Genomic DNA, 16,996 nt, shown 5'->3' on the forward strand with positions numbered 1-16,996 from the left:
TTCAGTAGAAACAGTTCGAGAGCACCTTCATAAATATTCTAGTTTAGCAAAATTAACCAACAACTTAACTGATGATGTTAGAACAGATGATCTTTTAAAAGAATACGACGCCTTTGCGACTCGTGTGAAGGACATTGCTCCTGATTTTTTACATAAGCCGAAAGAAAGAAAAACAAAAGCTGACAAGTTAAAAATTATTCATCCTACGAGATATGATCAGCTAGTCTTATACAAAAAAATGTTAAAAACCCCCTGAACTCTAAAAAAGATACAGCAAACATTTTACATTTAGCTCTAACTGGGATGACGCTTTCAGCTTCGTTACGCAAAAATTAAATTTTACACCCAATTAGTTCAAACAAGCTGGCTTAGGTTTTCTCATCATCTGCCAAATAATTTTTACAAAAAAAATTTTTGACTGGAAACAACCAAAATTTTACCAAAAAAATCTGCGTCGCAAAGTGGCAAATGTTCAGGAACAGACCAGCAAGAAAATTTATCTGCCACATGCGACGCAGATTTTTTTGGTAAAATTTTGGTTGTTTCCAGTCTAAATTTTTTTTTGTAAAAATTATTTGGCAGATGATGAGAAAAACTAAGCCAGCTTGTTTGAACTAATTGGGTGTAAAATTTAATTTTTGCGTAACGAAGCTGAAAGCGTCAACTCTAGCGATATCATTCATTTTAGAAATTGGATTTCAAAGACTGCGTCACACTTTTCTCGAAGAGATTTTTGTTGGGATATCAGTCGTTTTAGAAGTGTAGTCAACACTGCTTTTTATAACAGTTTACAGTTTTAATTCGAAAATTTGACGAAATTTGACGAAATTCGAAAATTTGACAAAATTCGAAAATTTGACCAAATTTGACGAAATTTGACGAAATTCGAAAATTTGACGAAAATCGAAAATTTGACTAAATTCGAAAATTTGACGAAATTCGAAAATTTGACAAAATTTGACGAAATTCGAAAATTTGACGAAATTTAACGAAATTCGAAAAATTTGACGAAATTTGACGAAATTCGAAAATTTGACGAAATTTAACGAAATTCGAAAATTTGACGAAATTTGACGAAATTAGAAAATTTGACGAAATTTGACGAAATTTGACGAAATTTAACGAAATTCGAAAATTTGACGAAATTTGACGAAATTCGAAAATTTGACGAAATTTGACGAAATTTAACGAAATTCGAAAATTTGACGAAATTTGACGAAATTCGAAAATTTGACGAAATTCGAAAATTTGACGAAATTCGAAAATTTGACGAAATTTGACGAAATTCGAAAATTTGACGAAATTATACGAAATTCGAAATTTTGACGAAATTTGACGAAATTCGAAAATTTGACGAAATTTGACGAAATTCGAAAATTTGACGAAATTTGACGAAATTCGAAAATTTGACGAAATTTGACGAAATTCGAAAATTTGACAAAATTTGACGAAATTCGAAAATTTTACGAAATTCGAAAATTTGACGAAAGTAACTCTCTATCTGTCACCATTCAAGAAATACCTCTAAAACCCTAATTGACCCACCCATTTCCAACTACTTTCGACATTTTTCACATATGCCCCTCTGTTCTACTCGTCAAACTCTCAGACTTTGCCGAAGAAAGTAACTCTCTATCTGTCACCATTCAAGAAATACCTCTAAAACCCTAATTGACCCACCCATTTCCAACTTTCGACATTTTTTACATATGCCCCTCTGTTCTACTCGTAAAACTCTGAGACTTTGCCGAAGAAAGTAATTCTCTATCTCTCATAACCCAAAAAAATATTAGTCCTTTCATCCTACGCTCGAGTAGCTCAACATTTGGTCACTCTAATCACTCTAGCTCAAACGAATCTGCCCCGATTTTTTTAATTATTTTTTTGTTCGAATCGTGTTACGAATACCTTTCATTTGATGGGTCGCACGCCTCTGTAGGTTTCAATACAGCTAAGTTACAGCCGAAAACGCGTTCCCGACCCTCGAAAACCACACTCAGAAACCACTTCGAGGTCAATAAAACAAAATTCTGGTTTTTCCTGGGGTAATGGCGTATCACATTTTCATTTTTATGCCCACCCTGAGGTTCCTGCAAAATTTCATGGAGATTGGCTGACTAGTTTCCGAGATCGACCGTCGATAGATAGATAGATAGACAGATAGACAGATAGATAGAAACATACAGAGTAAGTTGAAAGATTTTGATTGTTTGGAAAACGTTAATTTGGTGCATTTTCTATCAAAATGACCAACTTCAAAACGATGTATCTCCGGCAATTTTAAAGTTACATAGTCGAGTGATAGCTCGTTTTGCTCGTATTTGAAGCGCGAATAAGATAGAATAGGATTTGTGGTGATACAGGCCAAAGGAAAGAAACTTAAATTCTCGCCTATATATAGTTGCCGCGTCTCAAAAAAATTTCTTCGTTCTTTTTTTGGAAGTTAGGCTGCGTCAAGTCCTCCGCTATCGCTCCGGACATGATTTCCAGAACGCATTGTGAGGCAGTCGTCGAAGGGATGGGAAGCGTTCTTTGTCTTAATAATGAGAAAAGAACCACTTTAAATACTAATACTGTTCAAAGCGAAACAGTTATCAGATGGCAAGGCTCACATCCTGGGAAAGGATCAACAAATTTGATAGAAGAGTCTTTAGACAGACATTTTAAAGGCACGGAGAATTGGCATTTTATTACAAAGTGGGACAAATCCCAATTTAATATGGGGTCAAAGGTTATGATAAAATCCCGTTTTAATTTTAATCGAACAATGAAGCAAGTTTCGGCACTAAATTTCTTGTAAATTCAATGAGTAAAACTTAACAAAAACAGTTGCATCAGAAAAATGCGCAAATTTTTCTATATTGACAACCGGGAAGTTTTCTTTGTTTTTTAGCTCGCGGGAAGAAAAAAGGTTTTTCCACCAGCGTATCGTCGTCCGTCGTATCATCTTCGAAGAGAACAAACAGCGCTCGCACACTTATGATTATTTGATTTATTATCGAATGTAATGTTATATATGGACATGCAACCACTAAATTGGATGTGTAGCATCACCATACAATTGACGGTCCCGATTCAGAAAGTATGTGGCCATTCGTTCTATGTCGTCCAAGCTCATTTCGTTCAATTTCCGCTCAAAGTCAGCAATGAAAGTGCGATTCATATTGGCTGCCTGTTCTTCTGGATAGTAGCGCTTGAACAGCTTTAACATGACGTCTTTCAACCTGTGATACAGAAAAAAGAATTTTTAGAAAACACACAAAAAATCGGTTTTCCGAACTTACATTTCGCCTTCCTTCACAACAATGGTTAACTTTGATCCGGGCTTTATTGTCGTGCTGTGGATTTAACGGTAAAATTAATATTCGCCCGTTCCGTTCCAGGTGTGACACAATGACATGCATGTTGATTTTGTGGAGTAAAAATCAATTACCTGTAAGAACCTATGGTTTTATCATCGATTAACGTACGTCCGAGGTACAAAATTTTCTGATGTGCTGCTGGAATATTCAAGATTTTTTCCACCTTACGTTTCAACTCGAATATAGTTGTGGTATCGAACACCTGCAAACAAAAGTGCACACTTTACGGTGAAACATTCGAGAACAATTGAAATCTTTTTGTTTTCATTGAAAAGTCTATTCAAAGGACACACAACCCAATGCATAATAGACACGAGTTGCGGGATCACTTTTATGGGAAATTGTGCTATACGCACCTCGACTTCACATTCATCCCCTTTCAAAACTTTGATTAATATTTTCATTGTAAATATTGACAATTTATTAATTCAACAAAAATTGATAAGTTGAAATCGTCGGTACAAAAAGTGTTCTACAACAAGAGTTGAGCAATCGTAATGTCACGACGATGTCACTTCAAAATACTCAAATGTTTTCCAAACTTCGTTTTGTCAAGTTAGTTTTTCTTGTATGCACTGTCTGGTAAATCGCGGTAAATCGATCAAATTCAATTGATTATGTTGATTGTGCTGCACGATAAATAGCTATTTTGCTGACTAGTTAGTAAATGGGGTTGTTTTTCGCAATCGATGTGATATTGCCGGTACGAGCCGAGGGCGAGTTCGGCAACATATCGGTATGAGCAATCTGTGATTACTACAGGAGTTACTTTTGATAAATGTTTCGTCATAGCACTGAACCAAGCACTAGAACAGATTTTTTTAATGGATATTTAGCCTCTCTAATGTGATCTCCCACAAAATAAACAACATTTTTTGAACCGCCATAATTGTCAAATATTATTCTTTCATGAAAATTTGTCGATAGACAATCAGATGAAACATTTAATTATCGAAGCCAAAATACTGTCAACAACTGTCATCTTTTGGAAAATCTTTTCTACTGCTTATTCGCAGATGCTATGGTTTCGTTCATCCCGGAAACTGGCACACAAAGTGTAAAGTGTATAAACGCTGAAGGTTATGCAAACTTTCATTCGACCACAAAAATACGAGACTCAACTTTCCGGTGATGACAATGCTCATCAACAAGTGTAACAAAATGTATTTAAAAAAAACTCAACACAAATTCACCTTACAGGTCCCGTGTGTTTTTGCAAGACTGTAAAGTTTGGTGGGGTGACGTAGTTTATGATACTAAACATGCACCGCACAATACAAATTCGATTTTGGTGAATTTCTTTGCATTGAAAAAGTGTCCCCCCGCCGAGTATCGAATAAAATAGTGTTCCCGCGTATCTAATCAAATGAAGATCTGCGGCACCTCCACAAAGTTTACAACTTTGTGGGTTTTATCGGTTTTACATGCCTTTACTGTAGGTTTACATAAGCAATGTGAGTTTGTCAAAAAGTTTGTTTTAGGTCTTGTCTAATTGTTGTGAAATGTCAAACTCTCACCTATGCAATTTTGATGATTGAAATGAATCAATCGACTAAATTGCGCAGCTTACGTGAGTATACTCTATTATATAGTATGCACACGGCGCCAAAAGAACGCACTTTTAAACTACGTGAAAGGTGAACTCGCATACGCAAGAATTGCTGCAAATGCTTTTTAGCCATTTCATCGACTTAATGACTCCTTTTACAAAATTTTGGTATTGAAAAATCGTGTGCAAGTTCACCTTTTACATAGTTGAAAAATGCGTTGTTTTAGCACCGTGTGCCAAATTACCCCACGCCGGTCTAATGTCGAAGTTTATATGGAGCGGAGGAAACAGCGATTTCATATAAACAAACTCACCTCTCAATGAAAATCATTGAAAGGTGAGTTTTTTTTTTAAATATAAAATCGCTATTTCCTTCGGTATGTATAACCATACCTGATTTGTACTAAAGGCTGTATACTTTGCGGAGGTCACGCAGATACAGATATGCGGGAGGTCACGCAGATACAGATATGCGGGTTACACACCACAGTTGATGATAAAATGGCCGATTTCATACAAAAATTCACCTACTCTGATGATTCTCGTCGTCTTGATGATGTGGTGAATTTTTTGTATATGTAAAGTCATCAGAAGTGGTGTGTTCCCGCGTATCCAATAAAATGGCGGTCTGCGTGACCTCCCCAAAGTATACAGCCTTGATTTGTACTGTCATTGGTATTTTGAGCATATGAGACTCCATATTTTGAACTTTCCTCTTCAAAGACGGAAGATATTGACTTCTTCGAATACAATCTTTGATTGGCGTAATGAGACAATTGTAGTGTTTGGAATTAGATTAATCCATCTGTATGGAAGTATATTACTGTAGAAAGCCTTTGGATCCTTTTCACATTCATTTTGAATTCTGAATAAAAAATGCAATTCGCAGAAAACACAGAAGATGTCAGTGTCAGTATCACCGAAGTGGTGCCAACAGCGAAAGACCGAAAAGAATTTTTTTCACTGTCGGCCATTTTGTAATTCTGAAAAATTAAAAATACAAAAATTGTGTTAGTTCTGTGTTCAATTGAAATTAACAAAAATTTATAAATTTGTGCTTCCGACTACCGTAACAGACCATGTAAACGAAATGGAATTTCAACGGAATTAAAAATGTAAGAACGAATCCCCGCAAAAACGGCAATGTTTCGATTTTGTTATTTGTTTGGTCTGCTGTGTGTATTTATTTTGGATGATGCATTAAAATGCAATTTATGTGCCGTTAGGCAGTCAAAACAAAATATCGATGCCCGTCGAATTGATAATCATTTATGGGATATGTGTGGTGCAGTTTGAATTGGAATGGAAAACATTTCAAATTTGTTCGTTTCGATTTTCCGCCTTTTTTCCTATTCGCTAACTGGCATAGGTACCTGACGTTCAATTTATATTATTATTTTGTACCGCAAGCCCGCGAATAAAAATAAAAAAGTCTGTTGAAGACTTACTGATTTTGTTGTGTTGGGTGCACGGGTGTCACTTTACCATAAAAATTGTCGTAAAATGCCATCGATTTAGGCAATTGCCAAGACAATTAAAAGTTACTATAACAGAATCGTTGTTGCCGAAAACTATACAGAAAATTAAAAAACGATTCGATGTTTTTGAACGACATTCAACAGGGCTGGTACAAAAATCAAAAATGTTCTAAGCAGCGACAATAAAAATTGTTCTTAGTTATACCCCTGGGTGGATCTATGTGGTTGTGTTGGGAAATGTAAACTTATTGAAATTAAGAGACTTTTCATTACGTTACAAAACAGCCAACGAAAGCAGACATTTCTTTTTAAAAATGAATTTCAATTTTTCTTTAGATTTCCCTAAAGCCTAAGTTTACCCAAAAGTTGTACTGTTACACATCCTCACACATATTTCAACAATTACACAAATTTGAAAATTCGTTACTAATTAAGCATTTATACGATCAGTTACATTCGTGAATTACGTAACGAGAAAGACGACTTAATTTAAACGAATTAATTGAGTTCTCAGTGATTTATCATTTTAATGATCTCGAAACTAGATGAAACCATAGAGCTTCCTAAAAGTAAAATGACTTCTCAGAATGATTTTCATTCATTTAATTAACTATAAATGAACCACTTTCTCAATCGTAGGGTAAAAGGGATAGTTACGGGCCACCTTTTGTTTTTAATTTCGAGTCGCTGGTTTTATCTCTTTCAAGCACACGATTTTCTCTTTCAATGCTTGTAACTGACGGGTGGTTGCTGACTGACCTGTTTACCCTATCATCAATTTTTCGTCGTTTGGTTAACAAAACATTAGTCTTTTCCGAAGGTCGAATTACAGGTCTGGTAACTGGTAATGAACCTGTTTTCTAAATCAGCAATAAGGTTTTGGGGTTTTTCAATTTTCAAATTCGGAGAAATTTTGCAACAATCTTCTTCGTTCGTTCGAACTCATTGATTTTTAAAATAGGAAAATCGATTTTACTCCGACCAAATCTACTATATATGTCCATGTCAAACCAATTAATTTTTTTAAATTTATTCGTCATTTCATCTTGGGGGCTGACCACAAGGGACATGTGCACTTTTTGATCCTCACTCACTACGTCCAAGTTTTTCTTAAGTATGGTTTCCACTCAACAAAAAGTACTCCGTGAGAGTGCCGCAGGGCTTACTTTAGAGAATTTTAATTCTGAAAATTCCGAAAATTCTGAAAAAATTCCTAAAAAGTTCAGAAAAATTCTGAAATAATTTTTCGGAATTTTTCAGAACTTTCGGAATTTTCAGAATTAAAATTCTCTAAAGTAAGCCCTGGAGTGCCGTGAGACAGCGAGCTGCCAAGTAAACAAAGCGAAAATTGAAAAAAATTCAATTTTGTCTCTCACACGGAGTACCGTTTTGGTAAGTCCAAATCAAGCCTGTAAGTTCGGTTTTGTCGACACTCCTACTCCTCCCCTTCAATCTGGACATATTTTTATGTACCTCCCCGTGGGGCATCAGTCTATTATGTTATGTAATGTAAAACAAGGGAAGACAATTGATACATTTTTGTCTCTTAGAATAACTGGAGCTTAAGGAGTCAAATATCACCAACAATCAACACAAGTTTGGAATTTGAAAAAGTTTTTCTTCAGATCTTTACAGGGCTTACTTTAGAGAATTTTAATTCTGAAAATTCCGAAAATTCTGAAAAAGTTCTGAAAAATTCCGAAAAATTATTTCAGAATTTTCGGAATTTTCAGAATTAAAATTCTCTAAAGTAAGCCCTGGATCTTTAGTCTCGTCAAAGAATTTGACTCTTTTCGAAAATACAATTTTATTGTCAGAATGCGAAACTTTGAACTGTAACAATTGAGCTTACAAAGAAAATTAAATTAATTTTCAGATCGACACACTTACAGCATGCTGCTTCGTAGTAAAAAAGCACCGATTCGGTTGAGTCGATCTGCAGCATCGAAAAGAAACGCGACGAAACTTAAAAAGAAAGAAACCGGAAAAACTGCCGAACCGTTGAGTCATTGCTTACCAAAGAGCAAATTTTCAAAGAAAAAGACGTACAACAAAAAAGAGCATTACCTTAAGCTGCGGAATAAAGACGGTAACAGTACCAATGACGACGATGCATTATCACAGAACGATCCATCCGACAAGCTAGCTCCACTATGCATACGTGATAACACACCGAACAATTGTCAAACCATCAGCGCTGACTCCGAATCGAACATCTCATCCAGTCAACTACAAATCCAAGGACAAATCACATCCAATTTCGTCGATCCAGCACAAACTTCAAAGTGTATTAGTGAATGTGACAGCACCACCGATCATGATCTCGGTAATATGCCATCGACGTCATCGAGTTTATGCAATCCCAATGAATACAAGGACATAATCATCCCAGAAGTGGACTCCACTACTGACATCTGTTCGACATCATGCACCGAATCAGAGACGAAAAGGCAGCGTAACAATTTGCCGAAACTGACGTTGCCCACATCTACAACAACATTCAATACGGCAGAAATAGCATCATTGATAAAATCAGCCAGCATCAACACTCCCATATCTAGTCTGCCCACGACACCGGATTTAATTTCACTATTCGACGAAGAGTTAAACAAAACGACACCCGACCCGTACCAGTATGGCGAATTCTTTCCCTACAATAATATCATGCCCCAAGCACTAATCAACTGCAGTGACGAACAGGCCGCCTCGGATAATTACAATGTATTTTCAACGGTTAATCAGACCGCTATCGACAACTTGAAAGCGTTGACAAACTTGCAGAGTCACACCACCAATTTCCTGTCCGGCATCACATTGCCGAAGCCGAACATTACCGAAAACGAGTTCATTCACAATTTAAACGAACCAACCGATGCGGTCACGTCGGACGCCATCGCCGATGACACACTGAATCTGGAGACGGAAGAATGCATGGAAATCGAAGAGATACCGGACCGGCACGAGGAAATTGTCTGGGACAATTTCGATCCGTATGTGTTTATAAAGCACTTGCCGCCGTTGACGCTCGAAATGCGATCGAAGTGTCCAGCTTTGCCGTTAAAAACGCGTTCGAGTCCGGAATTTAGCTTGGTCTTAGATTTGGATGAGACGTTGGTCCATTGCAGTTTGCAAGAGTTGTCGGATGCTAGCTTCAAATTTCCGGTACTATTTCAGGTGAGCCATGCATTGCATTTGGTTTTGTTTGAATCATATTCTCTGACGCTATCAATAGCCAGACCAAATCATGTCCGGAGCGATAGCGGAGGACTTGACGCAGTCTAACTTCCAAAAAAAGAACGAAGAAAATTTTTTGAGACGCGGCAACTATATATAGGCGAGAATTTAAGTTTCTTTCCTTTGGCCTACATCACCGCAAATCCTATTCTATCTTATTCTCGCTTCAAATACGAGCAAAACGAGCTATCACTCGACTATGTAACTTTAAAATTGCCGGAGATACATCGTTTTGAAGTTGGTCATTTTGATAGAAAATGCACCAAATTAACGTTTTCCAAACAATCAAAATCTTTCAACTTACTCTGTATGTTTCTGTCTATCTATCGACGGTCGATCTCGGAAACTAGTCAGCCAATCTCCATGAAATTTTGCAGGAACCTCAGGGTGGGCATAATAATGAAAATGTGATACGCCATTACCCCAGGAAAAACCAGAATTTTGTTTTATTGGCCTCGAAGTGGTTTCTGAGTGTGGTTTTCGAGGGTCGGGAACGCGTTTTCGGCTGTAACTTAGCTGTATTGAAACCTACAGAGGCGTGCGACCCATCAAATGAAAGGTATTCGTAACACGATTCGAACAAAAAAATAATTAAAAAAATCGGGGCAGATTCGTTTGAGCTAGAGTGATTAGAGTGACCACATTTTGAGCTACTCGAGCGTAGGATGAAAGGACTAATATTTTTTTGGGTTATGAGAGATAGAGAATTACTTTCTTCGGCAAAGTCTCAGAGTTTTACGAGTAGAACAGAGGGGCATATGTGAAAAATGTCGAAAGTTGGAAATGGGTGGGTCAATTATGTTTTTAGAGGTATTTCTTGAATTACTTTAGTCAAATTTTCGATTTTCGTCAAATTTTCTGAATTTCGTCAGATTTTGGAATTTCGTCAAATTTTCGATTTTCGTCAAATTTTCGAATTTCGTCAAATTTTTGAATTTTGTCAAATTTCGTCAAATTTTCAAATTTCGTCAAATTTTCAAATTTCGTCAAATTTCGTCAAATTTTCAAATTTCGTCAAATTTTCAAATTTCGTCAAATTTTCAAATTTCGTCAAATTTCGTCAAATTTTCAAATTTCGTCAAATTTTGGAATTTCGCCAAATTTTCGAGTTTCGTAAAATTTTTGAATTAAAACTGTAAACTGTTATAAAAAGCAGTGTTGACTACACTTCTAAAACGACTGATATCCCAACAAAAATCTCTTCGAGAAAAGTGTGACGCAGTCTTTGAAATACAATTTCTAAAATGAATGATATCGCTAGAGTTGACGCTTTCAGCTTCGTTACGCAAAAATTAAATTTTACACCCAATTAGTTCAAACAAGCTGGCTTAGGTTTTCTCATCATCTGCCAAATAATTTTTACAATCAATCAATCAACTTTATTGCACCGCCAAAAACTGGCTGAATATAAATATAATACAAAAAATACAATGAATTTGACAATGTACAATGTTAACGGATACGCGCGTCAAAGGTTAAAAACATCAAACAAAAGACTCTTGAAAACCGTTCTGCTATTAGTCCGTCTCACTAGCGATTTATATTCATTTACAGTTCTGATTAACCGGACTACTGGCTGGTTCGAAAGATACGCTCTGGACATTCGCGGTTCAATAAGCAACTGCATCGTAGAATCCCTCAGGCCGTATGCGCTCGTGTTGCGTACAAACTTCGGTGATATCATATCGTCCACAATATTCCCTTTGTATATGTCGAAGGCAAGAACAGCGTCCGCGATCGTACGTCTCGTTTCCAAACTTTGCAGATTCAACTGTTTACACCGATCGACGTATGGTGCTAGCCGATATGATGACGCATTTCTTCGGCTCTCAAGCAAGTAAATGACAAATTGCTTTTGAATAGATTCGATGTCGTCCTTGTAAATTTGTGCCGCCGGATTCCAAATGGTCGATGCGAATTCTAGTCTTGATCTAACGTACGCCACATACAATATTCGCTGCGTCTCTTTCGTAAAATTACCGTTCGAAAAGTGTTTTATGCAGCCGATCGTCTGTCGACATTTCATTGCCATTGTTTCGATGTGGTGACCAAAGTGGAACCATCTGTCGACCAAAACACCCAAATCGCTGATTTCCTCGACTCTTTCGATAATTTGACCACCCAAAGTGTAATCGGCTTTGATGAATGCTGAATCAAGTCGATAAATACTGAAGACGTGACATTTTACAATGTTGAATTGAAGACAGTTTGCCGTGTTCCAACTGTTAACGTTATCGATGTCATTCTGTAATCTTCGTATATCCATATGTCAAACTTTCAAATTTCGTCAAATTTTGGAATTTCGCCAAATTTTCGATTTTCGTAAAATTTTTGAATTAAAACTGTAAACTGTTATAAAAAGCAGTGTTGACTACACTTCTAAAACGACTGATATCCCAACAAAAATCTCTTCGAGAAAAGTGTGACGCAGTCTTTGAAGTACAATTTCTAAAATGAATGATATCGCTAGAGTTGACGCTTTCAGCTTCGTTACGCAAAAATTAAATTTTACACCCAATTTTAGTTCAAACAAGCTGGCTTAGTTTTTCTCATCATCTGCCAAATAATTTTTACAAAAAAAAAAATTAGACTGGAAACAACCAAAAGTTTACCAAAAAAATCTGCGTCGCATGTGGCAGATAAATTTTCTTGTTCCTGAACATCTGCCACTTTACGACGCAGATTTTTTTGGTATAATACCGTTCATATATTGACCGTGTAGAAATGCCGTCTCTCCAATTGCACCAACGAAATTCAATTAATTTTTCCGTTTTTTCCACTTTTGTTGCAGGATTGTAAATACACCGTTTTTGTACGTACTCGACCATTTTTCCGTGAATTTCTGGAACGTGTCTCGTCGATATTCGAAGTTATACTATTCACAGCGTCGAAGCGAGTGTATGCTGACAAATTATTGAATCTGTTAGATCCGGAACGAAAGTGGATAAAGTAAGTGGTGACGATAAAGAGAAACATTAGGCCCAGATCTCGTCAGCGCTGCAGAATTGAACCGGACGAAAAACTAGTCCCAACAGCAGCGCTGACAGGAATTCGGCCTTTGAATGTTTCGAATTTGAAATTTATTTTTAACATCAAAATCGGTGCGTTCCCGAATAGATATCGACTGTTCCGTGAGCATTGCGTCCTGGTCCACGGTAATTACATCAAAGATCTAACAATTCTTGGACGAGATTTATCGAAAACGATCATCATTGACAATTCACCACAAGCTTTCGGGTAATTTGATTGTTGAATCAACCAGTTCCAGTTCATTGTTCTAAGCCGACCGTTTTCCCACAGCTATCAATTAGAAAACGGCATACCGATCGAAAGTTGGTTCATGGATCAAAACGATTCGGAGTTGATGAAAGTGTTGCCGTTTTTGGAATTTCTAGCAAAAGTGCGACAGGACGTTCGACCGCATATACGCGAAAAGTATCGCCTGTTTTCGTATCTACCGCCGGACTGAAGGTGCGCACCGCTTTGCTGCAGAGAAACGGTATGAATTTTAAATTTAAAAAAAAAATTGTTTTTGTTATTGCAAGAAATTAGAAATTATTTTTTAAGCGATCAAAGTGGTTGTAAAGAAACTACACACACACCGGCGACAAAATTTATATTAAAAAAAAAAATATTGAGAAATGAAGTGGAGAAAAAAAACATTTAAGCAAACAGAATGATAGCAAACAACAAATTTAATTAAAAGGTCATGGTCAGTGTCACCGATTGACCGAATTATTAACATAAATAATCGATAAATGAATTAAACACAAAATTATATACGAAGCAGAAGCTGCTTATCTAAGTGAAAATTGAGTAAGAAAATTTGCATTGTGTACATATACAACAATTAAATAAGTGCCGGGCCATTTTCGGCGTATTTATACAACATAACACACACACAAAACGCAGGTACTACATAGATATGAAAAATTCTAAATTTTCTGTTAATTTTTGTTAATTTTTTTTTTAATTTTTTATTTTGTAAAAAAAGCGACCAACGCGCCGCACGATACATCTCGCCCATTCTGGCATTTTGTACAATTATTGCTAAATTTTAAACTGCTAAACTGCTTTCCTTTGATTATATGTGTGGGTGAAGGGTGAAGTCAGCACAACCCAAAAGATTTGACTATCGGTTGTGTGATCTCAAGGAAATCTATTATCGGAAAAACGCTTGACCTAACGTTTTGTTTAGCTGTGATAACTTTACTCACATCGATTTACCATTAGCAAAAGTCCAATTTTCGAATCAAAATTGTTTAAACGAGGTGTCGTCGCTTGGGTCTTCGTTTTTTGTTTGGGAAAATGGGGAAAGTCAAAACGAATTTTAGCGAATTTATTCTCTAGTCAAGATTCGTCGGTACACTATTCGGAGAATGCAAAAATAAATCTCGCAATGGGTCGAGCTCGGTCAAGAGCCAGTCTAATCTGGAAGCTCTGGTTGGATCAGGTTATCAAAACAACTTCACCGGTACCTGTTTTCGCCCAAAACTGTCGTGACAGGTTACCTGAAATATTCGTTCAAAATGTTTCAAGGAACCTGTTAGACTTGACTTGACCTTCGGGTATTTGCAGAATAGGTTCTGGCAAACTGGATCTGTTCCGAGCTTTAAAAGGAACCGTCTAACTTCTACCCGACAAGGGAAATTTCTCAATGTTTCCATTTTTGCCATCGAATTTTCTGAAGCTAAAATTTTGATGACATCCCTTTCCATTTGGGCAATGTCTAACGGACTTGTAACATGGAACACTACCATCCTCGTCGCTTCCACTGAATTTCTATTTTCCACTGAGCCGCCTAATTAAACTGTGAAAAATTGGTTATTGACGTAGACGGTCGACCTATGAGTAATTATTATACCTACAGAGGAAATCGAAATTTCGATAAAAAATTACGTAAACTATGTGGTCCCAACATGAAATACGAAAGGTTTAATAGGATGTGTTTGTCCTTTGAATTAAGCGGGCAAATTCGGACTATCGAAAGCTTACGCCTACATGTTTTGGTGTAACATTCTACGTAAAATCGTACCAAATATGCATCTTGTACAAGCTGACGTTGGGGACACATTTTATCGTACGAAATACCAGTCTACGTCTAAGCATAACTGGTCTAAGGGCCTGTCGATGTCGATAGTCCTCAATTTGTCTTGGTGTATGGTGAAGGCACAGTACAATCCATTTGATTCCAGTGAGGATATCTCTTGTAAAAGTGTACGGTCAGTGGGATTGAACCTAAGAGTGATTATATCTAGAGAGGAAATTTCGAACAAAATTACGTAATATGTGGTCCCAACATGAAATACTAAATGTTTATTGGTATGTGTGTTTGCCCTCTTAATTAAGAGGGCAAATTGAACTATCAAAAGCGAAATAGCGTCAACGCATACATGCAGGGCCTACTTTTTAGAAACTTTTAGAGAAAATCGAGAAAATCAAGAAATTTTGAGAAATTCAAGAAACTTCGAGAAATATTTCTTGAATTTCTCAAAGTTTCTTGATTTTCTCGAATTCGAGAAATTTCAAGAAATTCCAGAAAATTCAAGAAATTCGAGAAACTTCGAGAAATTCAAGAAATTTCAAGAAACTAATTTCTCGAATTTCTTGAATTTTCTGGAATTTCTCGAAATCGAGAAATTTTAAGAAATTCCAGAAAATTCGAGAAATTTCGAGAAATTCAAGAAATTAGTTTCCAAAAAGTAGGCCCTGCATACATGTATTGGTGTAAAATTATACGAAATGTGCATATTATACAAACTGATGTTGGGACCACATTTCGTCGTACAAATTTCCTCTCTAGGTATAATTACTCTAAGGATTGAACTGCGTCGTGCATTTGAATGGGGAGAGGGATTCTATGGTTTCCCTATAGTTCACAAATAATCGGTAATTTGTCGTTTTGATTGATTTGAATATTGATTGCATTTCATGACATCGTCAGTTTGGGTGGATAATTTCACAAATGAAATTCCCAAAAATTCTGAAAATCTCCATTTTATTCAGAATTTTAGTTTCATTATAAACCAAAGTGCCAGACACGCATGAAAATGTTATGTTAAACAATCAGACTCCAGTTTGCAGATTTTAGAATTGCGATCCTTTTTACTAACTTCAAACCAAACGTCCACTTGCAACTCATCGTTGCCAAACTTAGAGCAGACCCGTTACAGAAAAATCGACAGTTGAATACGTGTCGAATATACTGAATTCGGTAACGAAACGTAGTCCTTTACTTGTTATTTATTGATATAGAGTTTAGTAAACTCGGAGTATTGCTTTAAATGTAAGGAAACATGTTGATCTCAATCTACTACAGAACATCATCGAGAAAGGATTGAATTTTCGTTTTGAACTTCAGTTTTTCTCCTTTTTTTTTGTTTGGTAAATTGACAACCACCAACCGAATGCGGATATTTTGGTCGTTATTGAAAACAATATTTTAAATATTTTTGTTAATTTATTAATAAATATATATTCATTTGTTGTACAATAGGTTAAATATAATTCAGTACGCGCTGTAATATAAATTATCTAAAGAAAAAAAAAGAAATGAAAATTATAGAAATTAAGCTAACATTTAAAGAAAAGTAAAACTAGCAATTATTCATACAAGAAAAAAAAAACAAACAAAAAGAAATACATTTATTGCCATATCTTACACAAAAATTTGTTTTAAATCTGTCCTAGATGGTTTTTAGCTGCGGGGTTGTCCTAACATTACGTAACATAATTCTGGCCATTTACTCCCCCTTGTGCAAGTAATGCTTTCTTCCGGATAATATCGGGTTGATATCTAAATCCGATTTCCCGATTTTCCCGGTATCTATAAAACTCCACTAAATTTCGCGTTAATACAATTGGGATTTCTCAGTAAAAATGTTAAGATTTTCCGGTCCTAGGCTCCGCCTCGTTAGGACAAGCTTACGACTAGTACCAAAAAATTCAACTTTAGTTAACGTATGGAATACAAGCCCAATAACCTCTAACTCGTTCCTGAAGGGTTCCTGAACACGTATCGGCATAATTTCATGCTTACAACTTAGACTAATCGTATATAGATTGGTATTTCGTACGATAAAATGTGGTCCTGACACCAGTTTATATAACATAAACTGAACTCAAAATAAGTTCAGAGTTCAGTTTACACATTTCGTACAATTTTACGTGTGGCTTTTCACTAACACATGTGAGTGTTGAAATGTTCGACCAATTTGATCGGTGAAAATTCGCACTATCAAATATTACGTATTTCCTGTCGGGACCATTAATTGTACGTAATTCTGTTCGTAATTTCATGTCTGATTAGTCTAACGCTGACGAACAATGTTTTTCTTCATATCATCAGAAAGACGGGAGCGGAGCGAGCAAAT

General features: G+C 36.2%; 2 protein-coding genes across 2 annotated transcripts; one reads left to right on the plus strand and one right to left on the minus strand.

The window, feature by feature from the left end:
- Window positions 1–2,972: 2,972 nt before the first annotated feature.
- LOC119074486 (ubiquitin-like protein 4A) lies at window positions 2,973–3,885 on the minus strand. The gene is made up of 4 exons (XM_037180633.1): window positions 3,719–3,885; window positions 3,434–3,564; window positions 3,285–3,338; window positions 2,973–3,224 (listed from the first exon to the last, which is right to left on the minus strand). The coding sequence occupies exons 1-4, from the start codon at window positions 3,764–3,766 to the stop codon at window positions 3,032–3,034; spliced, it is 426 nt and encodes a 141-aa protein (XP_037036528.1). The 5' UTR covers window positions 3,767–3,885; the 3' UTR covers window positions 2,973–3,031.
- Window positions 3,886–5,868: 1,983 nt separating this feature from the next.
- LOC119074487 (CTD small phosphatase-like protein 2) lies at window positions 5,869–13,328 on the plus strand. The gene is made up of 5 exons (XM_037180635.1): window positions 5,869–6,026; window positions 8,266–9,563; window positions 12,415–12,572; window positions 12,741–12,860; window positions 12,924–13,328. Exons 2-5 carry the CDS (start codon window positions 8,283–8,285, stop codon window positions 13,090–13,092), a joined length of 1,728 nt encoding a protein of 575 aa, XP_037036530.1. The 5' UTR covers window positions 5,869–6,026; window positions 8,266–8,282; the 3' UTR covers window positions 13,093–13,328.
- Window positions 13,329–16,996: the final 3,668 nt, after the last annotated feature.

The sequence above is a fragment of the Bradysia coprophila genome, unplaced genomic scaffold (assembly GCF_014529535.1).
Source record: "Bradysia coprophila strain Holo2 unplaced genomic scaffold, BU_Bcop_v1 contig_151, whole genome shotgun sequence".
Classification (NCBI taxonomy): Eukaryota; Metazoa; Arthropoda; class Insecta; order Diptera; family Sciaridae; genus Bradysia; species Bradysia coprophila.